Source organism: Scylla paramamosain, chromosome 4, assembly GCF_035594125.1.
Source record: "Scylla paramamosain isolate STU-SP2022 chromosome 4, ASM3559412v1, whole genome shotgun sequence".
Classification (NCBI taxonomy): Eukaryota; Metazoa; Arthropoda; class Malacostraca; order Decapoda; family Portunidae; genus Scylla; species Scylla paramamosain.
In genome coordinates, this window is record NC_087154.1 from 20,315,672 (window position 1) to 20,334,552 (window position 18,881).

General features: G+C 42.9%; 1 protein-coding gene across 2 annotated transcripts in view; it reads left to right on the top strand.

Moving 5' to 3' along the window:
- The first annotated feature begins 2,286 nt into the window (after positions 1-2,286).
- The window catches only part of LOC135099815 (ionotropic receptor 25a-like), a 31,971-nt gene continuing 15,376 nt past the window's right edge, over positions 2,287-18,881 (top strand). Inside the window, exons 1-8 of one of the 2 annotated variants that reach the window (XM_064002374.1) lie at positions 2,287-2,465; positions 3,677-3,939; positions 13,075-13,295; positions 14,035-14,178; positions 14,593-14,796; positions 15,223-15,389; positions 15,772-15,848; positions 18,532-18,640. In XM_064002374.1, coding sequence (XP_063858444.1) covers positions 13,199-13,295; positions 14,035-14,178; positions 14,593-14,796; positions 15,223-15,389; positions 15,772-15,848; positions 18,532-18,640 — 798 coding nt within the window. In that variant the 5' untranslated portion in view covers positions 2,287-2,465; positions 3,677-3,939; positions 13,075-13,198. Of the gene's footprint in view, positions 2,466-3,676; positions 3,940-11,608; positions 13,296-14,034; positions 14,179-14,592; positions 14,797-15,222; positions 15,390-15,771; positions 15,849-18,531; positions 18,641-18,881 lie in introns of those variants that run through there. The other variant, XM_064002372.1, reaches the window with a different exon arrangement.

Here is an 18,881-nt window from a genome sequence, read left to right on the forward strand (position 1 = left end):
CAAAAGGAAGAGGGTCAGAATGTGCTCCACTTTGGAAGTTAAGTAGTCAAAGAATTTCTTATAGTCAGAGGAGTTAGATGAGAGGTATACAGCACAGATAAATTTAGTTTGAGAGTGACTCTGTAGTCATAGCCAGATGGTGGAAAACTCGGAAGATTTAAGGGCGTGGGCACGAGAGCAGGTTAAATCATTGCGCACATAGACGCAACATCCGTTGAAAATGAGGATAGAGAAAGTAGGAGGGAACAGAAAAGAGGCTACTGTCAGTTGCCTCAGACACCTGAGTTTCAGCGAGGAAAAGAAGATGAGGTTTAGTACAGGAGAGGTGATGTTCTACAGATTGAAAATTAGATCTTAGACCGCGAATATTGCAGAATTAATGCAGAAATTAATGAAGAAAAAGTTGAGGGGGATGTCAAGACACTTAGGATCGATACCAGAAGAGCAGTCCGACCTGGCAACATTTGTGGTTCCATCCCCAGATGGGGACTCCGAGGCTGGTGTAGGAGTCGCCATGATAATTTTGAATTTTGAGTGAAGGGTGTGTGTGTTATTAGGTGTTTGTAGTTTTATGTGAAGGAAGAGAGTTGTCTTTAGAGGGCAGGCTGTGACTGCCCCCTTGTCTTGTGAGACACAAAGAGGAATGTTCATTGAGGTCACAGCTGGGTTTAATGATAAGTTCACAGCACCCCGTGATCCAGTGCTTTAGACCTCACTGGAAGTAATTATCGTTTCGGCAGGTGTTTACTGCCCCCTCCTGCTCTCTCTCTCTCTCTCTCTCTCTCTCTCTCTCTCTCTCTCTCTCTCTCTCTCTCTCTCTCTCTCTCTCTCTCTCTCTCTCTCTCTCTCTCTCTCTCTCTCTCTATATATATATATATATATATATATATATATATATATATATATATATATATATATATATTACGAAAGTTTAGAAATATAATGAAGTACTTTATAGACAAATACTTATGAGAGAAATAACTTTTTATGTAGGAGACGCACTTTGCTTAACAATAGAAGCTCAAAATGTCATCAGCTTGGTCAGGATAATAATAATAATAATGATAATAATAATAGTAATTATTATCATTATTATTATTATTATTATTATTATTATTATTATTATTATTATTATTATTATTATTATTATTTTCATTATTGTTAATAATAATAATAATAATAATAATAATAATAATAATAATATTATTATTATTATTATTATTATTATTATTATTATTATTATTATTATTATTATTATTATTATTATTATCATTATTATTATTGTTACGCCCCAAACACTCACACACACACACACACACACACACACACACACACACACACACACACACACACACACACACACACACACACACACACACACACACACACACACACACCTACACCCAAGCACTCACATACATACCCACATGCACCCACACACAAGTACCCAAGTGCCTGTGGGAGTACACATGAGCTGTGAGAGGGTAGTAGATGCAGGCGAGAGGCCTGTGTTTACATGAAAAACTACTGCTGACTCAGCACAGTGGGCCTGGCGCTGGGAATAACAACAATCCTCGTGGGAAGCGAGGACAGACCAGGATAAGAACAAAGTATCTTTGGTGAGCGGAGGCCGTGTGCTCAGCGACCTCCGCCTTCAGGAAGCCTCCCGTGAGCGTCTCCGTCAGTGCCTCGTGGAGGATCGACTCCGTACCTCGTGACTGACTAAGATTAATGTGTCTGAGTCTTCAGACTCAGGGAGTGCGGACGCTTGTGCTCTCAGCGCGCCGGGGGACATTCTGTGCCGGGGGAGGTGCCGGCAGAGGCGTGCAGGAGGGGTGTTGTGGCTCTGGTTCACCGGCTAGACTGGTTTAGGGTGATCAGCGCTGGTCTCTGTCGAGGTTTGTTGGTAAAGGAAGGCACTTTCAGTCCGTAGAGTTTTCCTGCGCCCCAGGCGCCACTCGTGCCGTTGCTCAGCTGTGCGCAAGGCCCGATGCTGTTGCACTTTGGACTCTTCCACTTATAGATGTCAAACTAGTTTGCTGTACACTATCTAGTTCTGTAATACACTCCAACAACCCCCCGGGATGCCGGATGGGTCGGTGACGGAGGCACCGACGAGGAATGTCCCCCGGCGCGCTGAGAGCACAAGCGTCCGCACCCCCTGAGTCTGAAGACTCAGACACATTAGTCTTAGTCAATCACGAGGTGCGGAGTCGATCCTCCACGAGGCACTGACGGAGACGCTCACGGGAGGCTTCCTGAAGGCGGAGGTCGCTGAGCACACGGCCTCCGCTCACCAAAGATACTTTGTTCCTATCCTGGTCTGTCCTCGCTTCCCACGAGGGTTGTTGTTATTCCCAGCGCCAGGCCCACTGTGCTGGGTCAGCAGTAGTTTTCCATGTAAACACAGGCCTCTCGCCTGCATCTACTACCCTCTCACAGCTCATGTGCGCTCCCACAGGCGCGTGAGTACTTGTGTGTTGGTGCATGTGGGTATGTATGTGAGTGCTTGGGTGTAGGTGCGTGTGTGTGAGTGTTTGGGGCGTAACAATGTTTATGAAAAGCAAATTTTGTAACGTCCAACAAAAAAGTCTCTCTCTCTCTCTCTCTCTCTCTCTCTGGTTTCATTACGTATAGCAAGGCGGGGAGGGGAGGTAATGGCCAGAGAGCGGAGCGTGCCACGGCAGCTGCTCCTCAATAATGAAAACAGGGAGGAGAGACACGCAAGACAAGACTGTCCATCCACACCCTCAGTTTTTATTCCGGCGAGACTTCGATATATAAACGTCCTATTCTATATTAGTATTATTTTTTACTTATTTATCTATCTACTATTACTTTTCCTGGCCATTAAACAGATGACCATCACCATGTACTAGTACCATCACCATCTTTCATCATCACCACCACCACCACGACGCCTCAGTTTCACCACTGACACCATTCACAGCTGCCCATCTCCACAATAATACCATATGCATTGTTCACTGTCACCACCACCACATTATCTTCACCACAGCAATATGTAAACTGCCACTCTTTACTGACAAACACCACTACTGACACCACCGAACCACCGCACCACCACCAATACAATCCTGGCATGATAGTGCACTGTAGGCTCCACCACATCCCTGCCAGCACCATCACACCATTAACATCACCACAGCAATAGAGAAACTGCCAAACTATTGCTGACACCATCACTGATACCACACTACCACTACGTAATATTGTAACCGCACCAAGACTGACGCTACCATACCAACACTGATAATATCCACCACCACTAATACCTTGACACCACTGCGCTAATAAAACCTACATCACCACTCTATACCACTACACCAGCACACTGCAGCAACCCACGCTATCCAACACATCACACCAGAGCGAGATAGAGAGAGAGAGAGAGAGAGAGAGAGAGAGAGAGAGAGAGAGAGAGAGAGAGAGAGAGAGTGGTGTTGACACATTCATTCAACAGACGGTGAGTTCGAGTTATTTCCAGTCAGTATATATTTTTACAATTTTGATAATTTGTCTATTTCTCTACGGATTTCAGGTGTTGCAGAGGGAAAGACATTTGAAAATAAGTTGAGGTTGTATTTTCATACATACTCTTCCTTCTCAATCACGCACTCCAGTTTCTGTCAGTTATAAGGTGCTTTTTACATAGAAACTCGCTGGGATTGACTGGGCAGGGAGAGCCACCAGCGAGTGCAAGGTAATGCCGAGGAGTGGTCGAGCGTGCGTGGCAGCCCACGAATCCCATAGAGTTTGCTATCCTTCACTTGGCCTTCCGCCGCTACAGAAGACGCCGGTCACCGCTCACCCGCCACATTCCACGTCTCTCACTGCCCACAAGAGTGAGACACATATATATCTGTATAACCACGTGCAGGAGAGACAGGGAGAAGTGGTGTGAAGGAGCATAACCGCGTAAGTACCTTTTTTCCTACCAGAGAAGAAATGAAACTTCCCCAGCAGCGACGAGCCACAGTGCATTCAATCCCTCTAAGCTTTTTAAATGAGAGTTGATTGAAAAAGGTGTGTGGGAGGTAGAGAGAAACACAAACCTGCAGCAGTAGTATTCCTGCAGTGACAACACCACACCAAGTCTGGCACTATCATAATATGACACTGATAATATGACACCACCACACCGTCATATTACCACTGATGCCACTACACCACACCAAGACTACTATACCACCACTGATAGTATCCACCGCCATTAACACCACACCACCGCGCTAATAAAACCTGCATTAGCACACTGTAACACGACACCTCCGACACTGCAATAACCCACACCATCCAGCGTGCCACACCCACTACACCTCCTTCATACTAACGCAGCGAAGAATGGTGGTAACAGCGTCTATACAAGCATCGGGACGATTAAAAGCAAACCGAGACAGTATCATTAAAATTCTCAAACTTACAGATAAATATAATGATGGGAAAGTAGTGGGTAGGTGTGTGTGTGTGTGTGTGTGTGTGTGTGTGAGTGAGTATGGATGCAATTTCCTGTCTATTCGTGTTTGCTTCCTTACATTTTTCACAAGATCGAATCACCAGGCTCATCATATTTCTTATTTACTTGCTAAAACATGATGTTTTTTTTTTTCAGTAAATTTAAGTATTGCTTTGTTTGTCCACATCACTTTCTGTCGTCGTCGTCGTCGTCGTCGTCGTCGTCGTCGTCGTAGTAGTAGTAGTAGGAGTAGTAGTAGTAGTAGTAGTAGTAGTAGTAGTAGTAGTAGTAGTAGTAGTAGTAGTGACAGTAGTAGTAGTAGTAGCAGTAGTAGTAGTAGTAGTAGTAATAGTAGTAGTAGTAGCAATAGCAATGTGTGTGTGTGTTTGTGTGTGTGTGCGTGTGTATGTGTATGATAGGGGTATTGAACAAGAGCACACACACCTCGCCAACTGCACTAGAGAAGGCGTTGTCTTATTGCTATGGGAAGGCGATGAAACTTGCTTGTTTGGCTGTGATGAGGAGCAGTACTCAGTAAAGCGGCGATGTGATCCTATAGAAAAATTGTGCCGCTGAAGGCGATGCAGATAAATTAATGGTAGTAGTAGAAGTAGTAGTAGTAGTAGGGGAGAAGGAGGAGGAGGAAGAGGATTATTATTATTATTATTATTATTAGTAGTAGTAGTAGTAGTAGTAGTAGTAGTAGTAGTAGTAGGGGAAGAGGAGGAGGAGGAGGAGGAGGAGGAAGAGGATTATTATTATTATTATTATTATTAGTAGTAGTAGTAGTAGTAGTAGTAGTAGTAGTAGTAGTAGTAGTAGTAGTAGTAGTAGTAGTAGTAGCAGTAGTAGTAATAGTCGCAGTAATAGTAGTAGTAGTAGTAGTAGTAGTAGTAGTAGTAGTAGTAGTAGTAGTAGTAGTAGTAGTAGTAAGAGTTGTAGGAGGAGGAGGAGGAGAAGGAGGAGAAAAAGGATTAATAGTAGTAGTAGTAGTAGTAGTAGTAGTAGTAGAAGTAGTAACAACAGTAATGACAGCAACAGCAGCAGCAAAAGTAGCAACAGTAGTAGTAGTGGTGGCGGTGGGGCTCCTATCAACATCAACTATCAATCATCATCAATCATCATCATCATCATCATCAGATTAAAGCATTATCTTGAACAACACACAGTAAACAGCAAGACCACTAATGGGCGGCCAGGAATTCCGTAGTGGCGGTGGTGGTGGTGGTGGTGGTGGTGGTGATGTGATGGAGAGTTATTGCAGTGATATTGGTGGTGCTGGTAACGGTAGTGTTGACAGTGATTGTGGTGGTAGTAGTGGTGATAGAGGGAGTGACATGATAGTGGTGATGGTGAAAGACTGGTGCATGGTGGTGGTAGGTGGTGGTGTAGAGTGACAGGTGCATATGGTAGTGGTGGTGGTGAGCATGATGGTGGTGATGACGGTTGTGGTACAAGGAGATATAATATATATATGATAATGTCAATGGAGGAAGATGAAATAAATGAATATTGGTAGTAGTAGTAGCAGCAGTAGTAGTAGTAGTAATAGTAGTAGTAGTAGTAGTAGTAGTAGTAGTAGTAGTAGTAGTAGGAGGAGGAGGAGGAGGAGGAGGAGGAGGAGGAGGAGGAAGAAGAAGAAGAAGAAGAAGAAGAAGAAGAAGAAGAAGAAGAAGAAGAAGAAGAAGAAGAAGAGGAGGAGGAGGAGGAGGAGGAGGAGGAGGAGGAGGAGGAAGGAGGAAGAGGAGGAGGAGGATGAATAGTAATAGTAGTAGTAGTAGTAGTAGTAGTAGTAGTAGTAGTAGCAGCAGCAGCAGCAGCATGCGTAGCAGTAGTAGTGGTAGTAGTGGTAGTGGTGGTGGTGGTGGTGGTGGTGGTGAGTGACGGCCCTCCCACCGTTCCTTCCTGTCCTGTGCACCGTTTCCACATTACTTTGCCTCACGGAATCGATTTTTATGAATATTCCGAGACCAAGCGAGCGAATGAGCGAGCGAACCTACTACTACATGTGTGTACGTACGTGCCTCACGCAAACAATCCCTTTCCTTGAACCTTTTTACGCCCTGGTGCTGGCTGGCTGGCTGGCTGTAGTATACTTGTGTCCATGTCCGTGGCGCCGCTAAGCAAACCCCGTCACCCACCACCCATCACCCACCACTCATCACCCACCACGCACCAGGCAGCGACAAATGGAAACAGTAATGCTCACCTCAGTTCCTCCGTGGGTGGCTATAAAACACGGCACGAGGAAAGAGAAAAAAATAATGTGCACATACTGAATGCTGTCAATCGGGGCTTTCCAAATATTTGCAGTTGTGTTTGCGAGGTAATATACGATGAGTCATAAATACTGGGTGTGGGGGGGTGTTGGGGAGGGGGAAGGGTGTTGGGAGGTGTGTTGCAAGGTATAGCAATTCAGCATGTGACCTTAATGGAGGATTATGAAGTGATGTGTGTGTGTGTGTGTGTGTGTGTAAGAAAGTTATTGAATGGTAGATTGATTGATTTTTATTTGGCTATATAGTATTGTATGTACATTTCATTGGGTTGCATAATTAGTGAAAAAGCCAGAGAGAGAGAGAGAGAGAGAGAGAGAGAGAGAGAGAGAGAGAGAGAGAGAGAGAGAGAGAGAGAGAGAGAAAGGCGTGTCCCTAATTATTACAAACTAAGCACCAACATCTCTTTGACTTTAATAGCCTAATTTTACGCTTAAGAGTTTCGCCAAGAGAACATCAATCATAAGAAACACTCAGCGTTAATTCATGACTAAATAGGGGTGATTTCGCCTCCAGGAAGGAATGGTAATGCACTTGAATCACGAAGCAGTATAGCAAGTGTTGTTCAGGGATATAAGAGCCACTTTACGTCTATAGATTATGATATATTATCTTGTCATTTGTATCACCTTGGACTGTAATTATACCTAGTGAGTGGTAATTATCCTCTCTTCTTCAATGACACTCAACTGCCCCCCGCCACCCTTCTACACTGAACATCCTCGGTCTGTCCTTTTCTTATAATCTAAACTGGAAACTTCACATCTCATCTCTAGCTAAAACAGCTTCTATGAAGTTTGGTGTTCTGAGACGTCTCCGCTAGTTTTTTCACCCCCAACCCCAGCTGCTAACTCTAAACAAGGGCCTTACCCGTCCATGTATGAAGTATGCTTCACGTGTCTGGAGGAGGGGGTTCTATTCATACCATAGACAGATTCATAGACAGGGTGGAATCAAAAGCTTTTCATTTCATCAACTCCTCTCCTCTAACTGACTGTCTTTAGCCTCTTTCTCATCGCCACAATGTTGCATCTCTAGCTATCTTCTACCGCTATTTTCATGCTAACTGCTCTTCTGATCTTGCTAACTGCATGCCTACCCTCCTCCCGCGGCCTCGCTGCACAAGACTTTCTTCTTTCTCTCACCCCTATTATGTTAACCTCTCTAATGCAAGAGTTAACCAGTATTCTCAATCACTCATCCCTTCCCCTGGTAAACTCTGGAACTCCCTGCCTGCTTCTGTATTTCCACCTTCCTGTGACTTGAATTCCTTTAAGATGGAGGTTTCAAGAAACTTATCCTTCAATTTTCGACTACCGCTTCGGACCCTGTTTTTTATTTATTTATCTTTTTTTATTGGATTTTTGTTGCCCTTGGCCTGTCTCCCTCATACGTAAAAAAAAAAAAAGACAAAAAAAATATGGAAGTGCCGATTCTTAAAGTGTAGTCTAAAGGACCATCCAAACCACGAGAAGCGTCTTGAAACCTCCCTCTTGAGATGATTTAGTATACAGGAGGAAATACAGAAGCAGGCAGGGAGTTCCAGAGTTTACCAGTAATAAGGATGAAAGATTGAGAATGCTGGTTAACTTTTGTATTAGGGAGATGGACAGAATAGGGGTAAGAGAAAACAGGAAGCTTTGTACAGCGAAGCCGCGGGAGGGAGGGAGGGAGGGAGGGAGACATACAGCAAGGTCAGAAAAGCAGTTGGCATAAAAATAACGATAGAAGATAGCAAGAGACGCAACCTTGCTGAGAACAGAGAGGCTGAAGACAGTCAGTTAAAGGAGAGGAGTTGATGAGCAGAAAGGAATCATGTAGCCGCCCAAACTTTCATCACGAGTAAGGTTAAAACACGCGAATATATGCAGTTATACGTATTATTTGACGCTTGCCTCTCACTCGTCACTTTCTTCCACTTCAGACAAACACAGCACGGAAAGCAGCAGGTTTGTGGGTGACGGGTCTTGCAGCGCGCTCTCGTGCACTACTTGGCGGTAATTTTACGTCGTCAAGGTGTCGACTGTGTGTTCCGCGTCACCTGCCAGAATGAACTATTTGATGCTTCAAGGAGCGTTCCGTACCCTTTAAGAAGCACACGCCAAACAGAACAATTGACAAGTTAGTGCATAGTGCAAGGCAGGAGGCTGAATTATTTGATGATATTAGTATGAGAACACATGAACATTGGGGAAACTGCAAGAAGCCGTCAGGCCTACACGTGGCGGTACCTAAAAGAATTATACCTACGTATTTCCACTTATCATCTTCGCCTGTAAATTTGTCCAATCTTTTAAAGCTTCCTAACGACTCGGATAAGAACATAAAACATAGTCAAGGCCGCCATGTGACGTGACAAACATAAAAAAGACAATTAGTATATGATATAAATTCAACATGCATTTTTCTGTCATACATACACCTAAAGATAAAGAAACGTTAAGTTAATTTCTACCGCAATGAGGAGTGTGTCATGCACAGGAACACAATGCACGCGAGGACAAGAAACGGTAACGGGTGGCGCCCCAAGTGGCTCAGTCTGGCTCCCTGCTGGCGTGCTGGCTTGTTGCCTCCTTAATGGAGAAGCGGAACCCGTTACAGTCACCTCACTGTTGCGCTGCTCGATGTAAAAGCACCTTTGGATCTTTCATAAACAGAAGAAAGAGGCGCCATAATAGTGATGGACGCAGAAAATATATAAAGGTTGGTGCTCTCTTGCTAAAAGCTTCACACGCATTGATGAAGCGAGTGGCTTGTAAATGTAATCAATGCTATCTGGGCGACGGGCCTTTGTTCGTGTGTTGAAGCTCGAGGGTCGGAACGCCGCTGCAGCCTTTTATTAGAGCGCCTCTTGCTAGGGCTGGGCGGTAATGATGCCAATAAGGGCTCGCCGCGAGAGACTCCAGGAGGAGGTACAATGATTGTGGAATGTGTTAAAGGTGCAACATGGACCTGTTATGGGTACATTAGTATGCTAGAGAAGATTTGTTATAGGCATAGGAATATTCTATAGGGGTCTGTTATAAGCAAAGTAGTATACTAAAGGGGACTTGCAAGATTACATAAACGGCAATGTAATAAAGGGATTTCTAAGTTATAAGCAGAGTCATATGCTAGGGACGATTTGTTACAGGTAGAGCAATATTCTATGAGAAATTTGTTACTTGCACAGCAACATTATAAAAAGATCTGTTGTAGGCAGAATAGCAAGCTAAAAGAGAATTTTCTATAGGCACAGCAATCAATATTCTAGAGGAGATATGTTACTTGTACAGAGACAGATATGTTACAGACAATAACATTCTTGAGGGAATTATTTATGGGTAAAGCAATACGAGTTTTTTTTTTTTCTGTCTGTCTGTCCGTCTGTCGTCAGTTTTGATAATGATGAGTCTTCTTTTCAAGTTAGTATTCAAGAGGGATATACTGTAACACTGTAATACTGTAATATGGCAATGTGCTGCCCCTTCCTTGTAAGCGGTGAGGAGCTACTGTGACGAGCGGTGCTGCACCTTGAAAGACAAAACGGTATCGAGCCGCGCGCCTGTCACCACTCATCCAGTCCCCTTAGTGGCCGACACAAGGCGTTCATCACCAATTAATGTACATTACGCTTATATCACACACACACACACACACACACACACACACACACACACACACACACACACATGGGGGTATCCATATATATATATGTGTGTGTATGTGTGTGTGTATAAATATAATTAGAAGAAAATATTACTGGTCTTCACCTAACAGGGTAACATCATGAAAGTTAATGGACTCCAGAAAAAGAGAGAGAGAGAGAGAGAGAGAGAGAGAGAGAGAGAGAGGAGAGAGAGAGAGAGAGAGAGAGAGAGAGAGAGAGAGAGAGCAATATCAATAATAATAATAATGATAATAATAACAACAACAATAACAACAAGAACCACAAAACATAATTCGGTGAGGCGATCCTCTCTCCCTGTGGACGATTACTACCAAACTTCTTAATGTACATTGATAACTTCTCCTCTCGGGATAATGAGTAATGCGTGAATGTCACCTGCCCCAACCAGACGACAAAAGATGAGTCACAGGGAAGTTGTGCCGAAGACTGATTGAACGTAAAGGTGGGACGGGCCGCCGGAATTAAGATTAACGGGGCGAATTGCGATGGATAATAAACAGAGCAGGAAAGGACGCTTGGCATACTTTGGGTAACCAGGTTAGAAAGTCACCAAGCGTGCGTCGCCTATCTCGCTTATCAGAGTATGCACCATATTCTGAAACACTTCTGCGCCACACCCTCTTTACTTTCAAAAGGTTCTATCAAGTTGAAGTTACACTGGTTTTTAAGGTTATCTTTTTCTATGGATCTGGTGACAACAAGATTTGTACATTATCAACAGGAGAAACACTCTTGAGAATTCGACTAATCATCTCTGAAAATGGTCGTGATGAGACAGCAACGTGTTTCCGGATACGAGCCTGTGCAGTCAGTTAGCCAGAATACCATATGGCATCTGCATACACATTCGCAGCAGAGTATCTCTGAATTCTGATATTCGATTATATCTCTAGTGTATCTTTCCCCAGACCACTCATTACTTTGATGGGTTCCTGATTAACCCTGTGTCCTCCTGCCCCATTGAAGGACAAATGGTATATGTATAAACATAAATAATTAAAAATAAATAAAAAGTCACTATTACACTTCTCACTTATGTTCTGTTCTCGAAGTAAAGCCAAAACATAACAACAGTAAGATTATGGATGTAAAAATAGGTAAATAAATGAATAAGTAAATAAATACATAAGTAAACGTAATAGAGTAAAAAATAAAAAAGAATAAATAAATAAATACTGCGCAATTATCACAATAAATTCAGGCTATTTGATAATAATTTGTACCTACACCGATTCTCTATCAATCATTTAAATACAAATGATGGGATGTAATAATTCATGGTGACCAAATAAAGCCACAGCGGAGGGAGGCTGACTCATACACTGGTCTCAAGAACCTTCAGACTCTCAGCGCTGCTCGCCCACGCCTCCTCCCTCAGCGGTGATTCTCTGCAAGGAAGTGTTGCTTGACTTTAAGTCAAGGTAGAGTGGATGTGTAATTCGTCTTGCTGAGGTCAGCCAAGCACAGTAAATGTTCCACATGTTCAAAAGCACCACAGTGATCGAATAACTTTGGTCCACCTTCGTTTTGCCTCACTTCAACAGTCACAGTCTAGAATTGTTGACAATCCACTGTTCCCCGGCTTGGGTCTTAAGGTGCAGGCATGATCAATGAGCCTTTGTTTCTCCACAGCTACGGTGGCTATTTATTTGGAGATCAGTGGCGTAATAACGTTCTTAACCGCTTTGTAAATTGTGTTATGATGAACAATGTAAGCATTCTTCCATTCGAAAATTAAGTGTTTCATGAGTTTCACCGCTCGGCTTTTTTTTTTTTCCTCATTGTCCCAATCTCATGAGGAGAGACCTTAAATCCATCTCAGATTACAACAACATAAGTGTAGCATAATAATCAACACACTGATAGCTGCCAAGACAAAATGTTGATAAGGGCGAGTAGTGTGTGATACTGCTATATTCATAAGGTCATCTTGCCAACTTGTCATGTTGAGCCGAGAGACTAATTAGTTCTACTTTAAATTTCCTGCGCCAGTGTTTAATTTCCAAAGATGTTCAAGTGACTTTTGAATTTTACACTCCTTTTTATTTTGTCTACGTTGATGTGACGAGCAGAATGTTAACATGAAGCATTTTGGCCACACATGATAATGTAGTCATCTAGGCATTTATTTTAACCCTTAAACTAAGACCTTTTCGGTTTCTTTCGTGTGGAGCTGCTGGTCAGGCGCAACCCGCGGTGGCATTGGTGTGCATGTTTACGAGCATATTAATTTTACTTCTTCAAGGCCAATGCAACCCATACATACCCTCTCATCTCCTCCAATCCATGCTCCTCCACGACCAAAGCACGTGGGTGATGTTAATTCGCTGGACGACAGACACAAAACGGGGGGTAGCGGCTGCAATCTGAACACGGAACTGTTTTGGCTCCACCACTTACGTAAATTGTCACCTTAGTCATCGCCTTCTCTGACGAAAAGTAAATAGATAAATAAATAAATAAATAAGTAAGTAAATAAATAGATAAGAACTTGGTTGTCTCCTTGATTGCACAGCCGGACAGAAGAGGTAGTCCACAAAATTAATCAAAGGGAAAAAGTATGTAGTGACTCGCCATACGACTATGTGAGCCGAGCATCAGCAAGTGCGACTCTTGGGCTTGTACTGACTCTTTATTACTAACGTCTCCAGCAGGTTTCCACTCCTCACGCCTGCAGGAGAGAACTACAGAGGTGCAGGAGAGTGACGTGGGCGTGATGGTTCCTGTGTGAGGTGTACGGTAACACTGGTGCCTGCAAGGTGACACACGGCAAGCATGAGGAAGGCTGGTCGTGGCTCCTGTCCCTACTGGTGGAGCTTGGTGATCCTGCTGGTGTTCCTGACGCAGAAGACAACGGCGCAGCTCACACTCAGTAGGTGGTTCTCTGTTTTGCGTGTATCCGTGTTAGGTAGAGATGATGCGGATGCCTTTTTTTTATTTATTTTTTTATTGGATTTTTGTTGCCCTTGACCGATATCCCTCCTACTTAAAAAAAAAAAAAAATGCTGCAGACTTAGCAGGTAGGTAAGGAATGCCTTTAATAGATTAATAAGAGAATCTTAGATAAAGGGTTGAGGAGGATGAGATGAAATAAAATAAACAGAAGCTAACTTGTCCACACCAGCTGGCCTTTTCCAGACTTCCTCTTGTGTTCTTATGTTCTCTCTCTCTCTCTCTCTCTCTCTCTCTCTCTCTCTCTCTCTCTCTCTCTCTCTCTCTCTCTCTCTCTCTCTCTCTCTCTCTCTCTCTCTCTCACACACACACACACACACACACACACACACAACTCATGATGATCTATGATGTTTACTCCTATAAATGGCTCGGTAAATTATTACATATTGACAACAACAACAACAACAACAACAACAACAACAACAACAACAACAACAAAAAACAACAGCAGCAGCAGCAGCAGCAACAACAACAACAACAACAGCATGCCTTTATCATTCATTTTCTTCTCGTTTCTAACTCCTTTCCTGCCCTTAGTCTCTTCTTACAAGTACTCGTTCGTCACTTTTCTTGTTCCCTTTATTCGTTTCCCTTCCCTCCTCAGTCTCCATTCTTCTCTGTCCTCCCTCTCCTCAGTTCCTTGCCTCCCTTCACAGTCAGCACCATCGACGAGTCCATGGCCGAGGGCGTGGCGTGGCTGGAGGAGGCGGTGAAGGCAGCAGAGACGTCGAGTGGACTCACGCTGAAGCAGGAGGTGGTCATGACGTCGTTGGACAAAGAAGAGGAAAATGAGCAGCAGTGTGAGTGTTAAGAGGTGAAAAGAAATGCACGATGACTAAAAGGATACAAGGGATGAGGTGTATTTCTTACGAAAGGAGACATAACCTCTTAAATGTACATTCCTTAGAGAAACGTATGATAATTAAGAGGGGATCTAAAAGAGGCTTTAAGTGATATAGGGAATATAACAAAGATAAGGAATGCTCGTCGACTAAAAAGATACAAGGGTTGACTAAAAAGATACGAGAGGTGAGGATTATTCCTTACGAGAAGAGGATGAAGCTTTTAAATCGACATTACTTAGAGAGACCTAGGTTAAAAAGGGATCTGATTAAGTTTTTTAAGTTGAATAGGGGATATAACAAGGTTAAGAAGGTCTTGGTGTGCGATGTTTGCAGCGTAAGGCATAAGGTCCTGGTGTGTGATGTTTCCAGTCTGTTCCGCGCTGTTTTCCGGAGCGGCGCTGGTGCTAGACGTGACTGCTGGGGGCTGGACCTTCGCGAAGGAGACAGCGGCGGCCTACGGTATACCCTACGTGCGAGTACAGGTGTCTAACTACCAGTGGATCGCTGTCACTGACTACCTGCTACAGAGCCGCAACGCTACCGACGCCGCGCTCATCTTCGGCTCCGAGGCAGGTGGGTCTGGTGGATACAGTGTGTCTGGTGGGTCAGCGACGGGAACCACTGGTCAAGAACATATTTTTTTTTCTTATCCTTTTCGTCTTCCGTCTTCCTTTTTGTTCTCCGCCTCCTAATCCTGTCCCTACAACAACAACTGCAATTACAACAACAACTACTACTACTACTACTACTACTACTACTACTACTACAACAACTACTACTACTACTATTGCTAATAATAATAATAATAATAATAATAATAATAATAATAATAATAATAATAATAATACAACCCTCCTTTTCCTCCTTTTCTTCTTCCTACTACTACTACTACTACTAGATACTGCTACTACTATTACTATTAATAGTCCTCCTCCTCCTCCTCCTCCTACTACTACTACTACTACTGCTACTACTACTACTACTACTACTACTTCTCAGAGCTGGACCAGGCCCTGTACTACCTAGTGGAGGGGTCCGTGGTGCGGGTCATCGTGCTCTCAGGCATCGACGACAAGACGACCACCACGCTGAGGAAGATGCGCCCGGCTCCCTCCTACTACGTCATCCTGGCCGCCACCGATCGACTCACTGCGCTCTTCAACCAGGTGTGTGTCTAATAATGCTATCTCTCTCTCTCTCTCTCTCTCTCTCTCTCTCTCTCTCTCTCTCTCTCTCTCTCTCTCTCTCTCTGATCTAGGTTACTCTAAACCAAACCAAAGTTAACTTAAAACCTTTGGATGAAAATGCTAATGGTATTTCACATTATCCGAAACATTAATAAGATCTTTACCTAATCCGTCCTGTGTCTCGTGTTCTTCGATCTCTCTCTCTCTCTCTCTCTCTCTCTCTCTCTCTCTCTCTCTCTCTCTCTCTCTCTCTCTCTCTCTCCTTCCGCAACAACGAATAATTTAATGGAACACCAATAGCTACAATGAAATATATAAACATTAAGATCCTTGTCTAATCTGTTTCGTGTTCTTCGCCAAGGCGACGATGAGGAACCTGGTGACGCGAGACTCCCGCTGGACGCTGGTCGCCACGGACCACGGCGCTGAGAACTTCGAGTGAGTTGCTGTAGGACTCATATACTGAAACGCTTTGCTCTCTCAAGAGTGTCTCTCCTGTTAATAATGTAGGACTCTCGTTAATCTTTCACTGGAACCATAAAAACATTCTTAAAGACCCGTGCAACTTCAAGTAGAGCATTTTGAAGTGGAGGTGCAGCGCAGAAGTGCTTCAGAATATTGTCCCTGGATGAGCTCCACCCGCCCTCAGCTATGCGCGCCAGCCAGCCAGCAACCAGCCAGCCATCGACTTCTCTTTCCTAGACATGACATATCTTGTATTTATTATTGAGTTATCGCCATTGTATTTAGGTGTGGGCCAGAGGGGAGGAAAAAGGCGCCGTGCAAGGCTAGGCAGGGGGATATTGACGACGAGAACTGAAGGGTTGCGTCCTGAAGGCTGAAGGGTGATGGCTGGATGGCTGTGGCTAAGCGGACGGTGCGCTGGGACTGAGAAGGAGAGACCGCCCTTGAAATATTCATGCTAGTACTGAGTGACGGGTGTAAACTATGTCAGTGTGTGTGTGTGTGTGTGTGTGTGTGTGTGTGTGTGTGTATACGAACTAAACCCCAAGAATGATTAGTATAAAATAACAGCAAAAAAAAAAAAAAGTATGTGTGTGTGTGTGTGTGTGTGTGTGTGTGTGTGTGTGTGTGTAAGGATAATTTTCATGAAATAACAGCAACAAACAAACATTATGTGTGTGTGTGTGTGTGTGTGTGAAATAGGAGAATTATTAACACGTCATACTTTACTCGAGGACGTAAAACTCGCATGTCACTGCCAGACCCGCTACCCTCAGAATATTTAGCAACGAATCTGCGGCCACCAACACCGTCAGCTGTGTGGTGGAGGTGGTGGTGGTGTGCGCTTGAGTCGTCACGTAGAGGTGGTAATGCTGGGTCTCATATGTTGGTGGCAGCGAAGGCGGTGGTGGTGATGGTGATGGTGGTGCATACATGAATACTATATCATACAGCATGTTTCTAACCCAGTTACTAATGTGTGTGTGTGTGTGTGTGTGTGTGTGTGTGTGTGTGTGTGTGTGTGTGTGTGTGTGTGTGTGTGTGACAAACGCGCTGCACGTACAGTGCATATTCATACAATACAGCTCACAAAAAAGAAGAAATAATACAATAACAATATATATATATATATATATATATATATATATATATATATATATATATATATATATATATATATATATATATATATATATATATATATATATATATATATATATATATATATATATATATATATATATATATATATATATATATATATATATATATATATATATATATATATATATATATATATATATATATATATATATATATATATATATATATATATATATATATATATATATATATATATATATATATATATATATATATATATATATATATATGATGGATACCCTCCGTACATTCGTATTGTTCTCACTAGCTTTTCATCGGCTCCTCTCTTATTGTCTGGTCAAACTTCTCCGATTCTGTACAACATTCACTTTTCCCTCCTTTCCTTATTCATGGCACTGAAATAAGAAAAGAAAACAATCTACATGTTCTCCATAACTATTCTTCCGTCAAGCGAATACTCTCTTGCCCTGTGAATATAACAGCGTTAACTTATCCGTAACAATGAAATAAGAACAACCAAAGTATTGTTTTCCCTAACTGGTCTTCCTCGTGCTCTCTTCATGTTGTCTGATCAAAATTTTTCCCTTCTCTCCAATATTCACCTTTCCTTCTGCAACTTTACCGAATGTTTCCTTGCCCCTTGAATACAACATCACTATCTATGACAATGAAATAAGAACAACAAAAGAAAATGTACACACAGATTATAATGTTACTGTTTTCTTAGCAGTCTTTGTATTGCTGGTGCACCAACACAATCTTATTCATATCAATGATAAAAAAAATTAAAGAGAAAATACGTTACACAAATTATGGCTGGTTAGATAACAAAATTAGTGTAGTCTTAGGAATCTTTGTAACAACGCTATTTGATCCACATCAATGAGAATCGAGAGAAAATAAACCTCTACACAGATAATGGCAGACCAGATAATAAGATCCGTGCTGCCCTGGGAATTAAATTTTGTCTCGCGAGTGTATATACCAACGACTCTATTTTATCCACATCAATGAAGAAAAAGAAGAGAAAATAAACCTGTACACAGATTATGGATGGGCAAACAATAAAGTTAGTGTTAGCAAGGTGAATATTTCATCACACTGTCGGCCGCTGAACGTTATGACTTAGGAGGACGTGACAAGGCGGCGGGCCAACGCTTGAATAATGCAAGTCGCTCCATCAACACCACCTCCTGCCGTTCCTTCCTTCGTTCCTTCCTCCTTCAGTCTTAACTCCCATACTACAAGAGTGTCAACGTAATCATCTCCCTAACTTTTTATCGTCATTATCATCATCAATATATTAACATCTTACGAGTATCATAGCTTACTATGTCACAGAGGAGCAGTACAAGAATTAATCAATGCTGAATATTTCTTGTAGGCATAAGACTAGATGAACAGAGAGAGAGAGAGAGAGAGAGAGAGAGAGAGAGAGAGAGAGAGAGAGAGAGAGAGAGAGAGTGATGTGTGTGTGTGTGTGTGTGTGTGTGTGGTTTGGCTTTCTATTACCATGGTGGGTGTTTCCCAGCCGAGCAATGCTGGCGGCGTCCACAGGCGTTACCCTCGTGACTCCGACGCGGGAGGTTTGCTGTACCGCCAGGAACACTCAGTCCTTCTGCGACTGTGACAATCTTGTGGTGGGTACTCTCTCTCTCTCTCTCTCTCTCTCTCTCTCTCTCTCTCTCTCTCTCTCTCTCTCTCTCTCTCTCATCACTGTTTTCCTTATCAGATTTAAGTTGTGCCTGAAAAGTTTCGACTTTAAAAAGGTTAGCCACAGTTCTTTTCCATGATCATACACTGTTATTGTTTGTAATGTGTTAGTGGCTGTGAATGAAATAATGGTCTCTCTCTCTCTCTCTCTCTCTCTCTCTCTCTCTC